General features: G+C 35.9%; 2 protein-coding genes across 4 annotated transcripts; both read left to right on the top strand.

Annotated features, from left to right (window-relative positions):
- The first annotated feature begins 362 nt into the window (after nucleotides 1-362).
- Nucleotides 363-3,102, top strand: LOC100259294 (ankyrin repeat-containing protein BDA1). The gene is made up of 2 exons (XM_019219267.1): nucleotides 363-932; nucleotides 2,290-3,102. The coding sequence occupies exons 1-2, from the start codon at nucleotides 363-365 to the stop codon at nucleotides 3,100-3,102; spliced, it is 1,383 nt and encodes a 460-aa protein (XP_019074812.1).
- Nucleotides 3,103-8,141: 5,039 nt separating this feature from the next.
- On the top strand, nucleotides 8,142-11,729 carry LOC109122437 (ankyrin repeat-containing protein BDA1). Of its 3 annotated transcripts, none has more exons than XM_019219240.1 (3): nucleotides 8,142-8,504; nucleotides 9,895-10,328; nucleotides 10,812-11,729. In XM_019219240.1, exons 1-3 carry the CDS (start codon nucleotides 8,465-8,467, stop codon nucleotides 11,652-11,654), a joined length of 1,317 nt encoding a protein of 438 aa, XP_019074785.1. In that variant the 5' UTR covers nucleotides 8,142-8,464; the 3' UTR covers nucleotides 11,655-11,729. The 3 variants fall into 3 exon arrangements, with proteins under 3 accessions (XP_019074785.1, XP_019074784.1, XP_019074783.1); XM_019219239.1 differs by having other exon boundaries at nucleotides 9,892-10,328; XM_019219238.2 differs by lacking the exon at nucleotides 8,142-8,504 and having other exon boundaries at nucleotides 8,807-10,328.
- Nucleotides 11,730-15,598: the final 3,869 nt, after the last annotated feature.

Below are 15,598 nucleotides of genomic sequence, written 5' to 3'. Positions count from 1 at the left end.
ATTATCCGACTTATTGGCATCTTCAACACCTTTGTAGGACTTCATTAGGTTAAGTAGGATGGTATAATATGACTTCAAACGCCTAAAATGATACATTATTGTACAGTCAAGTCAATTGATGTTATAGCTTTCATGGTAAATATGCGCAAGTCTCCTGTCCAGATAGCCCTCAATCTTGAGACTTTTAAACAAAATTTCATACATCATCAACAAACACTTGGCCTTGAGAAATTGGAGAGATTGATCTAAGCTAGCTCCTGCATACCTTGACTAAATATGAAAATCGTTGCATTCCTTCAAATATATATATATGAAAGTACTGGTATGTCTTGGTGTATGTTGCTCAGAGAGAGAGAGAGAGGATGGAGAGAATGCTTTATGAAGCTGCAATGGAAGGGAGTGTGGCTTCCTTGCAGCAGCTGCTTCAACAAGATAGATTGATTCTCGATAGAGTTATTGTAGATTGCATCACAGAAACTCCTCTACATGTAGCAGCAATGCTTGGGCACACAGATTTTGTGAAAGAGATATTATGCCTAAAGCCTGAACTTGCCAGAGAGCTGGATTCTCGAGGATTTTCGCCTCTTCACTTGGCTTCTGCAAAAGGGTATACTGAAGTAGTCAAAGCTTTTCTACTGGTTGACCCTGATATGTGTTTTGCTTGTGACAGATATGGGAGAAACCCTCTTCATCTTGCTGCCATGAAAGGCCGCTTTGATGTGCTGAAAGAGTTGGTTAGAGCCAGGCCCCATGCAGCTCGGGCCAGGGCGGAAAGGGGTGAGACCATATTGCATCTATGCGTGAAACAAAATCAGCTGGAGGCTCTGAAGTTTTTGGTGGAGACAATGGATGATCACAATGACTTAGTCAATACTAGGGATAACAATGGCTTCACCATCCTGCACTTAGCGGTTGCTGATAAACAGATCGAGGTATGGATCATCACCGGGATCTATAATTAGGTCAAAAACATCTCCCCCTGCTAAACATTAGAATTCCATAGCCATATCAGGATTGGCATTCTTAGGATGATGTCTGTATACATAGATTTTGTGCTCAGTTTGACATATCAGGTGGGCAGCCCAATCTATTGTATCGTGCTTACAATGTTATTTACATATACGTAGCCGAAATATTTTTATACATGTAAGAAGATCATAAAATCAGAAGTTAATTCTATTCACCTCCCTTTGACTAAATATATATAACTCCAATTGATTTAAAATTTTATCAAGTGCTTCTCTTATGTTGAATGAGAAGGAAGGTAAATAAAAATAATAAATGAAAAGGATATATAGAGTATTTATAATTTCAAACTGATGGAGATAAAGGTGTATTTAGTTAAAACACTAGGGAGGTGAGTGAAAATAAACCTAAAATTAAAGACCCCAAACCTTATTAGTTTCATTTGCCACTTCCTTTGGGTAGTTAGGGCTTGAACTTTTTAAACAAAAGGAGTTGGAATTGTTAAGTGATATAATATGTATATTGAGCCCAACTCTTACAAGTTTAAGTTTTTAGGAAAATTAATAATTTAACATAATATCAGAATTTGGTTTGACGGGAGGTTGTGGGTTCAGGTCACCTCCCCACAATTCTTTGGTATCTTTTTTTCTTATTAAGGTTGTCTCTATCTATTGGATATAAATTCAAATTTTACCTGTCTCTCCAAGTGTGGGTATGAGACCATACTATGCATAAAGGAGGGTGTTAAGTTGAATAATATGTATATTGAACCCAAATTTGGTTTGTATTTTGCTTGTGTTTAATGGTTTTTTTATTCTACTAGAAACCTTATAAAAAACTTGTTTTGTTGTAAGTGGATTTATGGGATTGGTTCATCAATGGTCTTGGGGTCAAAATTCTTTTTTACCTCTACATTGTTGATTCCACTATAATTAGTGAGTAATAATGGAAAAAATCCTTCATATTCATAGAGATAGGAGACATAATTCTTATGGATATAGTAAGTTTGAACTCTTTTAATGACTTAAACTTTTAGAAAAATTGGTAGTTTAATGAAAATAAAGTTTAGAATAGCGGTCTTCCTTTGTTAGAAAGATTCCATATGCTTCATTATGTCCATGTATGTGGAATGGATATACATATAAATATAATGAAAGAGATTATAGAATGGATAATCCTGGTTTTTTAGTGCTAACCCACTTGAGAATTGAGTAATTGACTCGAGCCAAACACAAATAGGAGATCAAGGTTTATGTTTTCAACGTTCCTATCGATCCAGTTTTATATATCTCAGTGACATAATAATGAACATGAATTTTGCAGACTGTAAACTATTTGCTCAGCAATACTAGAGTCGAAGTAAATGCTCTAAACACAAGTGGGCTCACAGCACTGGACATTTTAGTACATGGTCTCAGAGATGTGGGTGACTTGGACATTGGAGAGGCCTTTCGAGGCACTGGAGCCATGAGAGCAATGAACACTCATTTGCCCAATCATCATCCCCAAGTTCTGCAGCTAACCTCAGAAGGTGATCGCAGTATGAAAAGCAAAGGTAAAGAGCACTGGCTGACAAGGAAGCGGGATGCATTAATGGTGGTGGCCTCGCTCATTGCTACAATGGCGTTTCAAGCTGCAGTGAACCCTCCTGGAGGTGCGTGGCAAGACAACTCAACGCAGAATTCCCAGGATACACAAGCTGGAAAATCGCATGCAGCAGGGAAAGCTATCATGGCGGACAGCAACGAGGAATACTACCGTCTCTACCTCAGTTACAACACAACGGGTTTCATATCATCATTGAGCATAATCCTGATGCTTATCACCGGACTACCTTTCACACACCGCCTTTTCATGTGGATGCTGACTGTGGTTGTGTGGGTGGCCATCACATCCATGGCCCTCACTTACAGAACTGCAATGACCTTTCTCACACCAGACAGTGCAGAGGCAGCAGTGACTAATATAATAGTAGTCGGAGTTGCAGTGTGGTGTGGTGTGATGGCTCTTGTTCTAGTGGGGCACACGATTCGCTTATTGGTAGCTTCAATTAGAAAGTTGGGAAAACTTTGTTGGAGAGAAAGAAGACTGCAGTCAAGTTTAGTGTATGCAAACCACACCAACATATCATTTTGATGCGTTAAAAGTTACTGAGTGTGTATACGTATGATCCCTTACTTTTTTTTTTTTGTTACTATCGTTGAAGGGGTTAGGGTTTGGGACGTTTGTTATGTGTAATGTATCACCATTTTATACTTCACCTTTGTCTTTGTGATGTAACTTAACTGTACGTGAATCATTATTTTAGATTATCTATCATCATTAATATATACAGTTAGCATGTATAATGTCCGATAATATTTTTATTAATGATTGTAACATGTATAATGCTAGTTGACTATCTTCATGATAATAAGGAGTGCCCCATGTCACGAGAGTCATGCCTATTACTTTTGAGTTTTGATTAAAAACAAGCCTTTTTTAAAAAAAATTCATATATCAAAACCACCTCTAAAATAATGTCTAATATAATCCGTATCCATTTCTTAAAATCATTGTTGATGCTTATAATTTTATTTTATTTTAAATAATTAAAATCATAAATTTTAAACTTAAAATTGTAATTAATGATATCAAATTAAAAATATATATGATTTTTTTTAAAATAATGATATAAATTTATTAATTACTTACATGCTTTTAATAAATATAAAATAAAAATAATATAATAAATTTATTTTAAAATCGTACTCATTAATCATAACTTTAACTTTAACACACACACACGTTAGTCAAACATAATCTAAGTGAACGTGACAACTTCTTTAGATGATGAGTTAGCGTCTATATAATCTTGATTGATTGGCTAAACGAAGTCGACCGTACTGAGATATTAGGAATGCTTTCTTTATATCATTCTTTCCTTGTATCATTTAGTGTTGAGATATTATGAATGTTTAGATATTAGGAAAGTTAAGATATTAGGAATATTGAGATATTAGGAAAGTTGAGATATTAGAATATTAGTTGTTATTTCCTTATATCATTCTTTCCTTGTATCATTCTTTCCCATTCTTAGAATATTACCCTCTATATATACTCTGTACATGAACGAATGAAAAAATGAATGAAAAAACTACCATTTATCAATTTGAAGATAGTATCAGAGCCATGGAATTGAAATTCTGGATATTTTGTCGCTATGGTAGTCCGACAACGATCAACCATCCTAAGACAAGCCCTAATATTGATAAGTCAACCTTCAAATGCACTCACTACAATAAGACTGATCCCACCAGTCTGGATGTCCCACAATTTCAAAGCAACGACTCTTGGTATGACCAGGAAAACAATGAGGAACCGAGGGTTTGAACCATGGACCTTTAGATCATGTTTAGGCTATCACCACTTTGTTATTAATGATAATAATCGTGATCAATGGAAGAAGGATTCCAAGAAAACCTTGACTGCAACTGTTGCCGAAATAAAAACAAAGACTAATGTTGCTGAGAAAGCCTCTGCATTGGTAGCCGCTACAGATCATGGTGATAAGTTTTTAGATACTTTTACACCTGTTATTAATAGTGCATGGATAATTGATTCTGGTGCTACAGATCATATGACTTTTGATTCTAGACAGGTTTCACCCCTTAAACCTTCCTCACAAAAAATTGTTTCCACAACCAATGGTAACACAACCCCAGTCATTGGGGAAGGATCCTTAACTCTTACTGATACTTTGAATTTGAATTCTGTTTTAGTTGTTCCATCTCTAGATTACAATCTCTTGTCAGTTTCTCAAATCATTGCAGCCTTATCTTGTATTGTCATTTTTTGGCCTGAATTTTGTGTGATTAAGAACATCCAAACAAGATAGACGATTGGTTGTGGTATTAAGCGGGGAAAACTATATTACTTGGACTTGCAGTCAAAGGATTCAAATAAGTTGCAACAAGCCTTGATGGCAGATGGATCTAAGGAGGAGAAGAAAAAGTCTGAAATTTGGTTGTGGTATCGACGTCTGGGGCATGCTTCCTTTGGTTATTTAAAAAAATTGTTTCCTAGTTTGTTTGCAAAGAGTTATATTTCTGGTTTCCGTTGTGATATTTGTGAATTGGTTAAAAGTCATCGTGCTTTGTTTCCGTTAATTTTGAATAAAAGTTCGTTTCCTTTTATGGTTATACATTCTGATGTTTGGGGCCCATCCAAAGTCCCAACTTTGAGTGGCTCACGTTGGTTTGTTACTTTTATTGATGATTGTACCAGAATGACATGGTTATGCTTGGTGAAGATCAAAGATGAAGTGAACTTGTTGTTTCAAAAATTTCATAAAATGATTGAAACTCAGTACAATGCAAAGGTTCGGGTTTTGCGTAGTGATAATGGTGAAGAATATCAGAGTTCTGATCTTCAAAAGTATTTGGAAGAACATGACATCATTCATCGGACTACTTGTTCCAATACACCCCAGCAAAATGGAGTCGCTGAATGGAAAAATTGGCACTTGTTAGAGTTTGTTCGTGCTTCCTTGATAGCAGCAAAAATACTGATATCTTATTGGGGATAAGCAATCACATCTGCTGCATACTTGATCAATCGGGTACCTTTTAACTCAATTAACTTCCAAACACCTCTCCAAGCTCTTACTAATGCCATAGTTGCCCCAACCATCCCAAATCTACCTCCTCGTGTTTTTGGTTGCGTGGCATTTGTGCATCTACACAAACACCAATGAACCAAGTTAACTTCTCATGCATTGCAATGTGTGTTTGTTGGATATGCATTGCATAAAAAGGGATATCGATGTTACCATCCTCCAACTCGACGAATGTTTATTACAATGGATGTGGTGTTTCATGAAAATTCGATGTATTTTTCATCTGAGTCTGAACTTTAGGGTGAGTACCATAAGGAAATTCAGACTCTTGAATATGATTATCATATCTCTGAGGAGGATGAATCTGGACAATCTGAACTAGTGAACCAGGAAGCGGGTGAGTTGGATATGAGTGGTCAACAATTTGGGTCCGAAGATGTCTTCACTGAAATACCAAACCAATCGTCGTCTGCTGAGGGTGTTTTTATTTTGGAACCTGATCCATTCATGAAACGGTTACCACACCGTCATAATAGAGGTATTCCTAAACCCACGTATGAACCTGAATTGTCTACCAAAGTCAAATATCCCATGAGCAACTATGTGTCTAACCATCGTTTGTCTGAATCAAATAAGTCATTTGTAAATCAATTATCTACTGTAGCTATTCCTAACAGTGTGCAGGAAGCCTTAGCTGATCCAAGGTGGAAAGCAGCCATGAATGAAGAGATGAAATCATTGCAAAAGAATGAAACATGGGAACTCGTAGAATGTCCATCAGGAAAGAAGCTAGTTGGGTGTCGTTGGATCTATACTGTGAAGTACAAGGCAGATGGTAGTATTGAACAATTTAAAGCAAGACTGGTAGCAAAATGGTACACTCAAACTTATGGAATTGACTACACAGAGACATTTGCACCTGTAGTTAAGATCAACACAGTTCGAGTATTACTGTCTTTAGCTGCAAACTTAGATTGGCCATTACAACAGTTCGATGTGAAAAATGCCTTTCTGCATGGCGAGTTATCTGAAGAAGTATATATGGATCTTCCACCAGGATGCATGGTGTCAGAAAAGCAATGTCAAAAAGTGTGCAAATTGAAGATGTCATTGTACGGGTTGAAGCAATCCCCAAGAGCATGGTTTGGAAGGTTCACAAAATCAATGAGAGCTTTTGGCTATCGTCAAAGTAATTCAGATCACACTTTGTTCCTGAAAAAGCAACATGGTAAGATTACGACACTTATCGTATATGTGGATGACATGATAGTTACAGGAAATGATCCTGAAGAAAGAAAAGCTTTGCAAAATTATTTATTTAAAGAATTCGAAATGAAAGATCTAGGTCCTCTGAAATACTTTCTTGGGATTGAAGTTTCTCGATCAAGTGAAGAAATTTTTATGTCTTAAAGAAAGTATGCCTTAGATCTTTTACAGGAGACTGGAATTGTGTGTTGAGCCTAATCAAGTATCAACCGATAAGGGAAGATACCAGAGACTTGTGGGGAGATTAATGTACTTAGCTCATACAAGACCAGATCTTGCTTATGCATTGAGTGTAGTGAGTCAATACATGCATAATCCTGGAGAGCAACATATGAATGCAGTCATGCGTATTTTGAGGTATTTGAAGAGTGCTCCTGGGAAGGGAATTTTGTTCACTAAAAATGTTGATCATCAGAGTATAGAAGTATATACTGATGCTGATTGGGCCGGTGCAGTGGATGATAGGCGATCTACATCTGGCTACTTTACCTTTGTAGGTGGTAATCTTGTGACATGGAAACGTAAGAAGCAGAATGTCGTCGCTTGTTCAAGTGCAGAAACGGAATTTAGAGGTATGTCTCTAGGACTTTGTGAGACATTATGGCTAAGACTCCTCTTACAGGATTTAGGTTACATATCTAGGCAACCAATCCGATTGTTTTATGACAATAAAGCCGCATGTGACATTGTTCATAATCCAGTATAACATGATCGTACAAAGCATGTCGAGGTGGATAGATTCTTCATCAAGGAAAAGTTGGATGATAAGATTGTGGAATTACCTAAGATTCGATCAGAAAATCAATTGGTTGATATCCTCACCAAAGCTGTCTCAAGTCAAGTGTTCTCAAAATTTTTAGACAAGTTGGGCATGTGTGACATCTATGCACCAACTTGAGGGGGAGTGTTGAGATATTAGGAATGCTTTTCTTATATTATTCTTTCCTTGTATCATTTAGTATTGAGATATTAGGAATGTTTAGATATTAAGAAAGTTGAGATTTTAGGAATATTGAGATATTATGAATATTAGGAATATTAAGATATTAGGAAAGTTGAGATATTAGGATATTAGTTGTTATTTCCTTATATCATTTTTTCCCATTCTTAGAATATTACACTCTATATATACTCTGTACATGAACAAATGAAAAAATAAATGAAAAAACTACCATTTATCAATTTGAAGAGACCGCTCTGATGTCAAGCCAATTGCATTATAAGATGAATTTCCACATCCTTGTTCCTAGTATAAAAGACATATTTATTGTTCCATAAAACATTCAACAGTTTTGTTTATAAGACTATTTTCAATGTCTTAACCTTTGGTCGGCGGGAGGGACAATCGCCGCTCTAGTTACTCTGCACACAAAACCCAAATTGAAGTGTTCCAGGGAGTCCATTTCGAGCTTCCATGGAGGCTTTACGGTGCCACATCAATTCCGTCCCCTTTCTCTCTCCAGAAACCCTGATTTCCTCTCTCTCTAAACACCATATCCACCCGCATAGCACATTAGGATATTTGGCATTTAGCTCTTCTTCCCTCAGATCAACACCCACCAGGTCTACTACTCTTTCCGCGGTTTCTGACTTATTCTGTCTCCTCAAAGCTCTCAAGTTCAGAGGATCAGCAAAATGGAGGAAGAAATCAAAGAACCCATTTCAGTTAATCATGGTTTGTTTTCTCTATCCTCTGTTTGTTTACCGAGAAAAATTTAGGAAAAGAAAATTCAAAAAATAAATAAAAAATTAAGCCTTACGCTTTATGATGTACATAATTTTATTTTGGGAATGACCAAACTGAGAAAACAGAGTAGGCTGAAGCAGAATCTAAAACTAGAGTTTATGCTCTTCTCTGTTCACTTCTCATTGTTTTCTTTTTTTTAGATTCATTTTCTTCTTTTAGAATCTAAAACAATGATGAGGAAAAGATGGTGGCTTGAACCTTTTTCTTTTCGCCTGTTGGTGCTCTTTTTTTTTTTTTTTTTTCTTTTTTTCTTTTTTTCTTTTTCTGAGAGTCCTTTCACCTTCTTGACTAATTTGTTTGTCTCTATGTTCAAGAGGTAAGAATTCTCTCCCAAACAGGGAATGCCTACTTATCCTGTTGTTAGAGAATTGAGAGGGGTGAACCTCTGATGAGTTAGATTGTTCATCACCAGTCGGTGATATGCTTAGAATGTGTGGATTTGAATGAGTTTGGAGCTTACTCAGTGGAGAAAAGAGAGGGAAAGAAAAAGATAATAATGGAAGTCTGTGTGTGAACTTGAAATAGGCAGAAGGTGGGGGAATAAGCTGGGTCCGACCACTAACAGTAGCACCTCCTTCTGAGCCTGGCAAGCCTGAGAAATGTCCTAAAATCGAGTTGTTCCATGTGCCTGGCTATTGTCTGATGGTATCTTTATTCTCTGGTTGCTGCCTCCTGGCTTGATCAATGTTGTGTTTGATTAAATTCAAAGAGGAATTTGGCCATTTTTACCTCAAGGGATGTCACTTTCACAGTGATCGACTCTAATCCTCCAATTGCTCTGTGACATTTAGCTGTTCCACATGTTTGTTTGTGGGGCCATCTTTCCTAATGGTAGTGGGTGTCATGTTGGACAAATCCTAATATAACACATGGACAGAATATCTTTACCTTTTTGTCCAGCTCGACTATGTGATCATTTGGGAGCAATCCTTGGCTACCATATGTGAACCACAAAGAGTCGATGTTTAAAGATACTGATGGACAGTGTGGTGGTCCTAAGCAGAGAAAGTAATGTAACCATATCAACCACCATATTAATGTTTCCATACCAAACACCATATTAAGGTTCTGAAATATGTGCACACACACACAGAGAAGAAAATGCTTCACAAAGTAGTAGTTGAAGGAAGTGTAACTTCCTTGCATGAATTGCTTCAAAAAGATCCCATAATTACAGAGAGAGAGAGAATGGAGCAAATGCTTTACGAAGCAGCAGCACAAGGAAGTGTAACTTCTTTGTATGAATTGCTTCTAAAAGATCCATTGATTATTGACAGAGTTATGCTGAATTATACTGAGACTCCTTTACATATAGCAGCCCTGCTTGGACATGCGGACTTTGCGAAGGAGATTCTACTTCAAAAGCCTGAACTTGCTGCAGAGTTAGATTATAGACGATCTTCTCCGCTTCACTTGGCCGCAGCAAAAGGGTACATTGAAATAGTAAAAGAATTGTTATTTGTAAACCCTGAGATGTGCCTTGCTTGTGATCGAGATGGGAGAAATCCAGTTCATCTAGCAGCCATGCGGGGTCATGTGCATGTCTTGAAAGAGTTAGTCCAAGCCAAACCTCATGCAACTTGGGCCGCCTTGCCGCGGGGTGAGACCATATTACATCTGTGTGTGAAACACAATCAATTGGAAGCTCTGAAGTTGTTGGTGGAAACTGCAGATGCTCATGAGATCATGAGTGCTAAGGACGACAATGGCTTCACAATCCTGCACCTAGCAGTTGCAGATAAACAACTTGAGGTATGGAGTACAGATTTGGTAGGATTATGAAATATTTAATTTCTTATAAATCTTGTTTCTACTAAATGGAACTGTATAGAAAGCTTGCCCTGATTCCCGTGGCAGGGACCCTTTTACAGATAATGAGAAATAGGTGACAATAACCAGTATTTGGCTTTGAACTGAAAGAACATTTCCATAGCATTGGTTATGCAGATCTCCCACAGAATGATGATGCCATTGCTTTTTCATACTCAAATTCAAATTTCTACTTCTGTTTCATTATTTTCAAAAAGCATTCCACTCCATTGGTACGAACCCTGGAGTTATACCACATTACATTTGAACGATTAGACAGTGTCATAGGGTTTGGGACAGGATGGACTCATCAAGGCAGTCTAGTCTCCTATAGTTCAACCAGATTTACACATTTACCATAATGCTAATAGAAGTCACTCTCTTTGTTTCTTCTTGTCTCATGAATTTTCAAATGTAAATGTGCAGACCATAAACTATCTACTTTCAAGTACATCCATTGAAGTAAATGCGGTGAACCTGAATGGATGCACAGCATCGGACATTCTGGCACAAAGTCGCAGAGATGTACAAGATATGGAAATCAGTGAGTTACTCCGACATGTTGGAGCTGCAAAGGCAAAGAACATATCTTTTTCTGCTTATGAATTTGGAAGCAGTAGGACAAGGGGCATGTCTTCAGATGCAGATGATCAAAACAGGGTGCCATGCCCTATAGGAAAGAACTGCAATGAGTTTAATAAGAAGAAAGATGACTGGTTGGACAAGCAGCAGTCTGCATTAATGGTTGTGGCATCACTGATTGCCACCATGGCCTTCCAAGCTGGTGTGAGCCCTCCTGGTGATGTATGGGGTGACAACTCAAAATATGATCCTGAAGGTAGCCCAGCACCGGCACCCAGTTCAGAGACTCCACACACTGCAGGGTTATCCATAATGGCTGATAATAACCCAGATGCACATACTTCTTTCCTTGTCACCAACACCATCAGTTTCCTTGCATCTCTCAGCATCATTCTATTGCTCATAAGCGGGTTGCCCATCAACCGTAGGCTTTTTGTGTGGATTTTGATGGTGATAATGTGGATTGCAGTCACAGCAATGACACTGACCTATCTGGTCTCCATAACAGCTCTCACACCCAACCATGAGCTGGATCACCTCTCTTGCATGATAACGGTTGTAGCATATGCTTGGACTTGCTTGGTGGCTCTTCTTCTTGTTGACCTCATTCTGAAGATGATAAAGAAGTTAATTAAATGGAGAGGACGCTCAAGCTCAATGATCATCAATGGCACCACTACTATTTGATGTCTAGATTTTATGTACTATTTCTCAAACTTCATAAATTAGTGGAGTGTATATGAATCTTCGTTTGCCTTTGTAGTTCATATGTTTAAGATATCATTTATTAGACTTGTCTTATTGTTCACTAGACGAAAGTTTTAAGGTCCGGCCTGGGATAGCTTTTGTTGTGCCACCGGAAGCTCTAATACCACTAGTTGTGTCAATTATCATGCAAATCAAAGTTGTAACACTAATATGTTAATACTAGAATATGAATATAAAATAATTTAAACATGCACAAGATTTTAACATGATTTAATCAATCAGACCGACATTGTCACACGAGAACCAATCTTCTACTAAGCCTTGTGCTCGTGGAAGCTTTGATAATTGATACCGCTTTGTGCATGCTAAAGCTTTAATGTTAATATATTAACCATTAGGAACATAAATATAAGATAATATATATTAAAGATAAATAAGGCTTTTAATATGATTTGACCCATGTATCGCAGGGGGGAGCTTTTCTTCAAGCGGGACATTCAGAGCAGAAACAGGGGAGCAAGCTGAAGAGAATCGAAAGATCCGTTCAACCTGATCCTCTTGGTCCAGGTATGGTTTTTAGTCTGTTTTGCTTCCCCTGTTTTTGAACTGTTCTTCTCTATTTTTAGTCACTTGCGGATTCCTTTGATATTTGGAGACTACTTGTGCATTTTGTTTCCCGTTTTGGAATATTCTGAGTGTGCACTCGTCATTGCATTTGATTTTTGAGGATCATGCCCATGTTTTTCTTTTGGTTCTACCATCGGCATCTGTGGAATGGGGCAAGAACCAACAGTTCTCTTTTATGTATATAAGCATGCTCTGTTTTCTTCTCATATTTATTTGTCAAGTTCTTTTGAAATGCTGGGGGGGAAATCTGGTTTGGGATGTTTCTGAGGAGGCTCAGCCTCAGAGTCTTTGGGAGATATCCGGGCAAAGGAAACGGATGGGATTGCTTCGATAGTTTAAATTGATGAATTTGTTGAAGCTGCAGTTTTTGCCTTATGTAGATCCATTGCAGCATTTGCTGCCTCTGATCCAATCTGCTCACTAAACCTTTCTCTCTCTCTCTCTCTTTCTCACGTACCCTTCTTTATTCCATCAGATCAAACATATGAATGTAGCAAGTTGATATATATATTTCCGATTACCTCAATCTCTCTTTGATGAAAGTCACAAGAGCCCATCAACATCTCTCAATCTCTCAGGTCCATGCATGAACCCATTGAATTGAGTGTCTTTGCCTCTACAAAAGGAAACTAAGCAATCCGGAAAAACACCCACAACTAATTCTTTACTCACCTCTTTCTTTCCCATCTCTACCTTTTTTTCTTTTTTTTTCCTTTTTCTCTTTCGGGTTTTCTCTTCAAGTCCGTGCGTAAAATCTCTCATGATGTCGCCGGATATTATTCCGATAAAGCCGGCCAGCAAAGATGAAAGCCCAGGCTTCGGCAGCTGGAAAACGGGTGCCCACAAGCCTCCAGACCAAGTCCTTGAGTGCCTTAATCTCCCTCGCTGTCTCTTTTCATCTCACAATGACGAAGCAGCAAGCTAAATGGGTCTTCTTACAACAACAATGGAGGATCTTGTGTTGCAATTGCAGGTGCCGATTACTGCGTCATCACAGCAGAAGCACTTGGCATCCCGACATGTGATCTATCAGCATCAGCGAAAGGGTTGGGTCTTACTCGAATGTCGGTGATGTCGTTCTTGGTGGCGATGGCACTGGCAGCGGCGGTGGTTCGACATCGCCTTCTATAATGCAACGCATGGCAGCTAAGCGGCGAAAGAAGTCAGACTTGTTAATGGAGTTCGTTTTACATGGCCACCCACTAAGCCCATTTCCAAAGCCCACTTACTCCTTTTGTTTATACATCTCCATGCATGCACACATCAGAATGTATTATTTATTTATATATTTATGTATTCATTTATGCAAATTCTTCATTCTCAATAACAAGGCTTAATCCACCTTTCTTTTTTTAACTTTCAAAATCCTCATTTTCAAAGTTTAATTTCCCAAAATTCTTTTCTTAAATCTAATTTTTAAAGTTTCCATATTGGAATTTTTTATCTTAAGTTATTTTTTATTATTTATTTATTTATTTATTTATTTTAAATTCTCAATTCCTAGAGTTAATTTTCAAGATTCTGGGTTCAAGATTTTTAATCTAATTCCCGAAGCTCCAATATCTTCCAAAATTAATTTTCAATTTTAAATATTCAACCATTCAATTTCATACGTTTAGATATCATGTTTGTCAATAATTATTTTTATCCCATATATATTTATTCATCTCATTAAAAACAAAAACTCCAATTTAAATCAATTCTTTAAAACTTCTGATTTCCGAACTAAATTCCTAATCTCGAAAATTTCCGTATTCTCATTAATTTATTTAATCATCAGTATTTTATTTATTTATTTACTTCAAAACTCCAATTTAAATCAATTCTTTAAAACTTCTGATTTCCGAATTAAATTCCTAATCCCAAAAATTCCCATATTCCCATTAATTTATTTAATCATTAGTATTTTATTTATTTATTTTAAAACTCCAATTTAAATCAATCCTTTAAAACTTCTGATTTCCGAATTAAATTCCTAATCCCGAAAATTTCTGTATTCCCATTAATTAGTATTTTATTTATTTATTTATTTCAAAACTCCATTTTAAATCAAATTCTTTAAAACCGTTGATTTCCGAATTGAATTCCTAAACCCGAAAATTCCCGAAAATTCCCATTAATTTATTTAATCATTAGTATTTTATTTATTTATTTACTTCAAAACTCCATTTTAAATCAAATTCTTCAAAACTTCTGATTTCCGAATTAAATTCCTAATCCCGAAAATTCTCATATTCCCATTAATTTATTTAATCATTAGTATTTTATTTATTTATTTTAAAACTCCAATTTAAATCAATCCTTTAAAACTTCTGATTTCCGAATTAAATTCCTAATCCCGAAAATTTCTGTATTCCCATTAATTAGTATTTTATTTATTTATTTATTTCAAAACTCCATTTTAAATCAAATTCTTTAAAACCGCTGATTTCCGAATTGAATTCTAAACCCGAAAATTCCCGAAAATTCTCATTAATTTATTTAATCATTAGTATTTTATTTATTTATTTATTTCAAAACTCCATTTTAAATCAAATTCTTTAAAACCGCTGATTTCCGAATTGAATTCTAAACCCGAAAATTCCCGAAAATTCCCATTAATTTATTTAATCATTAGTATTTTATTTATTTATTTATTTCAAAACTCCATTTTAAATCAAATTCTTCAAAACTTCTGATTTCCGAATTAAATTCCTAATCCCGAAAATTCTCATATTCTCATTAATTTATTTAATCATTAGTATTTTATCTCCATTTTAAATCAATTCTTTAAAACTTCAGATTTACAAATTAAATTCCTAATCCTGAAAAATTCTCATGTTCACATTAATTTAATCACTAGTAGTTTGTTTATTTATCTTAAAATTCTATTTTAAACAATTCTTTAAAATTTCTGACTTCTAAATCTAATTTCTAATTTCAAAAATTCCAGCATTTCCATTCATTTATTTAATCATTATTTTCGTCCTTATTATTATTATTCCATTTATTTATTTCAAAATTTCATTTTTAAACACTTTTTTTGAATCCCAATTTCTAAACTTAATTTCCGATTTCTAAAATTCTAATTTCTTTCAAGTTTGACATCCCAAAATTTCAACTCTTAAATTTAATTCCCAATACTCCAATTTTCAAATAAATCTCAAAAATCCAATTTTCTCTCTAACAGTTTTAATTCTCTTCGGATTTCAAATAATCTTCGATTTCTCTTGATTTTATATAAGCATGAATGCTATTTTCATAATTTCAAAATAATGGAATTTGTGAGACTAATTCGTGCAAAATAAATCGGGCTT

The sequence above is a fragment of the Vitis vinifera genome, chromosome 4, assembly GCF_030704535.1.
Source record: "Vitis vinifera cultivar Pinot Noir 40024 chromosome 4, ASM3070453v1".
NCBI classification, from domain to species: Eukaryota; Viridiplantae; Streptophyta; class Magnoliopsida; order Vitales; family Vitaceae; genus Vitis; species Vitis vinifera.
Note: the sequence above shows the minus strand (reverse complement) of the source record. Positions and strands in the feature narration are given on the sequence as shown.

Excerpts from the sequence above, each read along its gene's own strand:
- LOC100259294 (XM_019219267.1), top strand. The coding sequence starts at position 363 with ATGGAGAGAATGCTTTATGAAGCTGCAATGGAAGGGAGTGTGGCTTCC. Across the intron at positions 933-2,289 it reads TTGCTGATAAACAGATCGAG|ACTGTAAACTATTTGCTCAG; the intron begins GTATGGATCATC and ends TGAATTTTGCAG.
- LOC109122437 (XM_019219238.2), top strand. The coding sequence starts at position 9,678 with ATGCTTCACAAAGTAGTAGTTGAAGGAAGTGTAACTTCCTTGCATGAA. Across the intron at positions 10,329-10,811 it reads TTGCAGATAAACAACTTGAG|ACCATAAACTATCTACTTTC; the intron begins GTATGGAGTACA and ends GTAAATGTGCAG.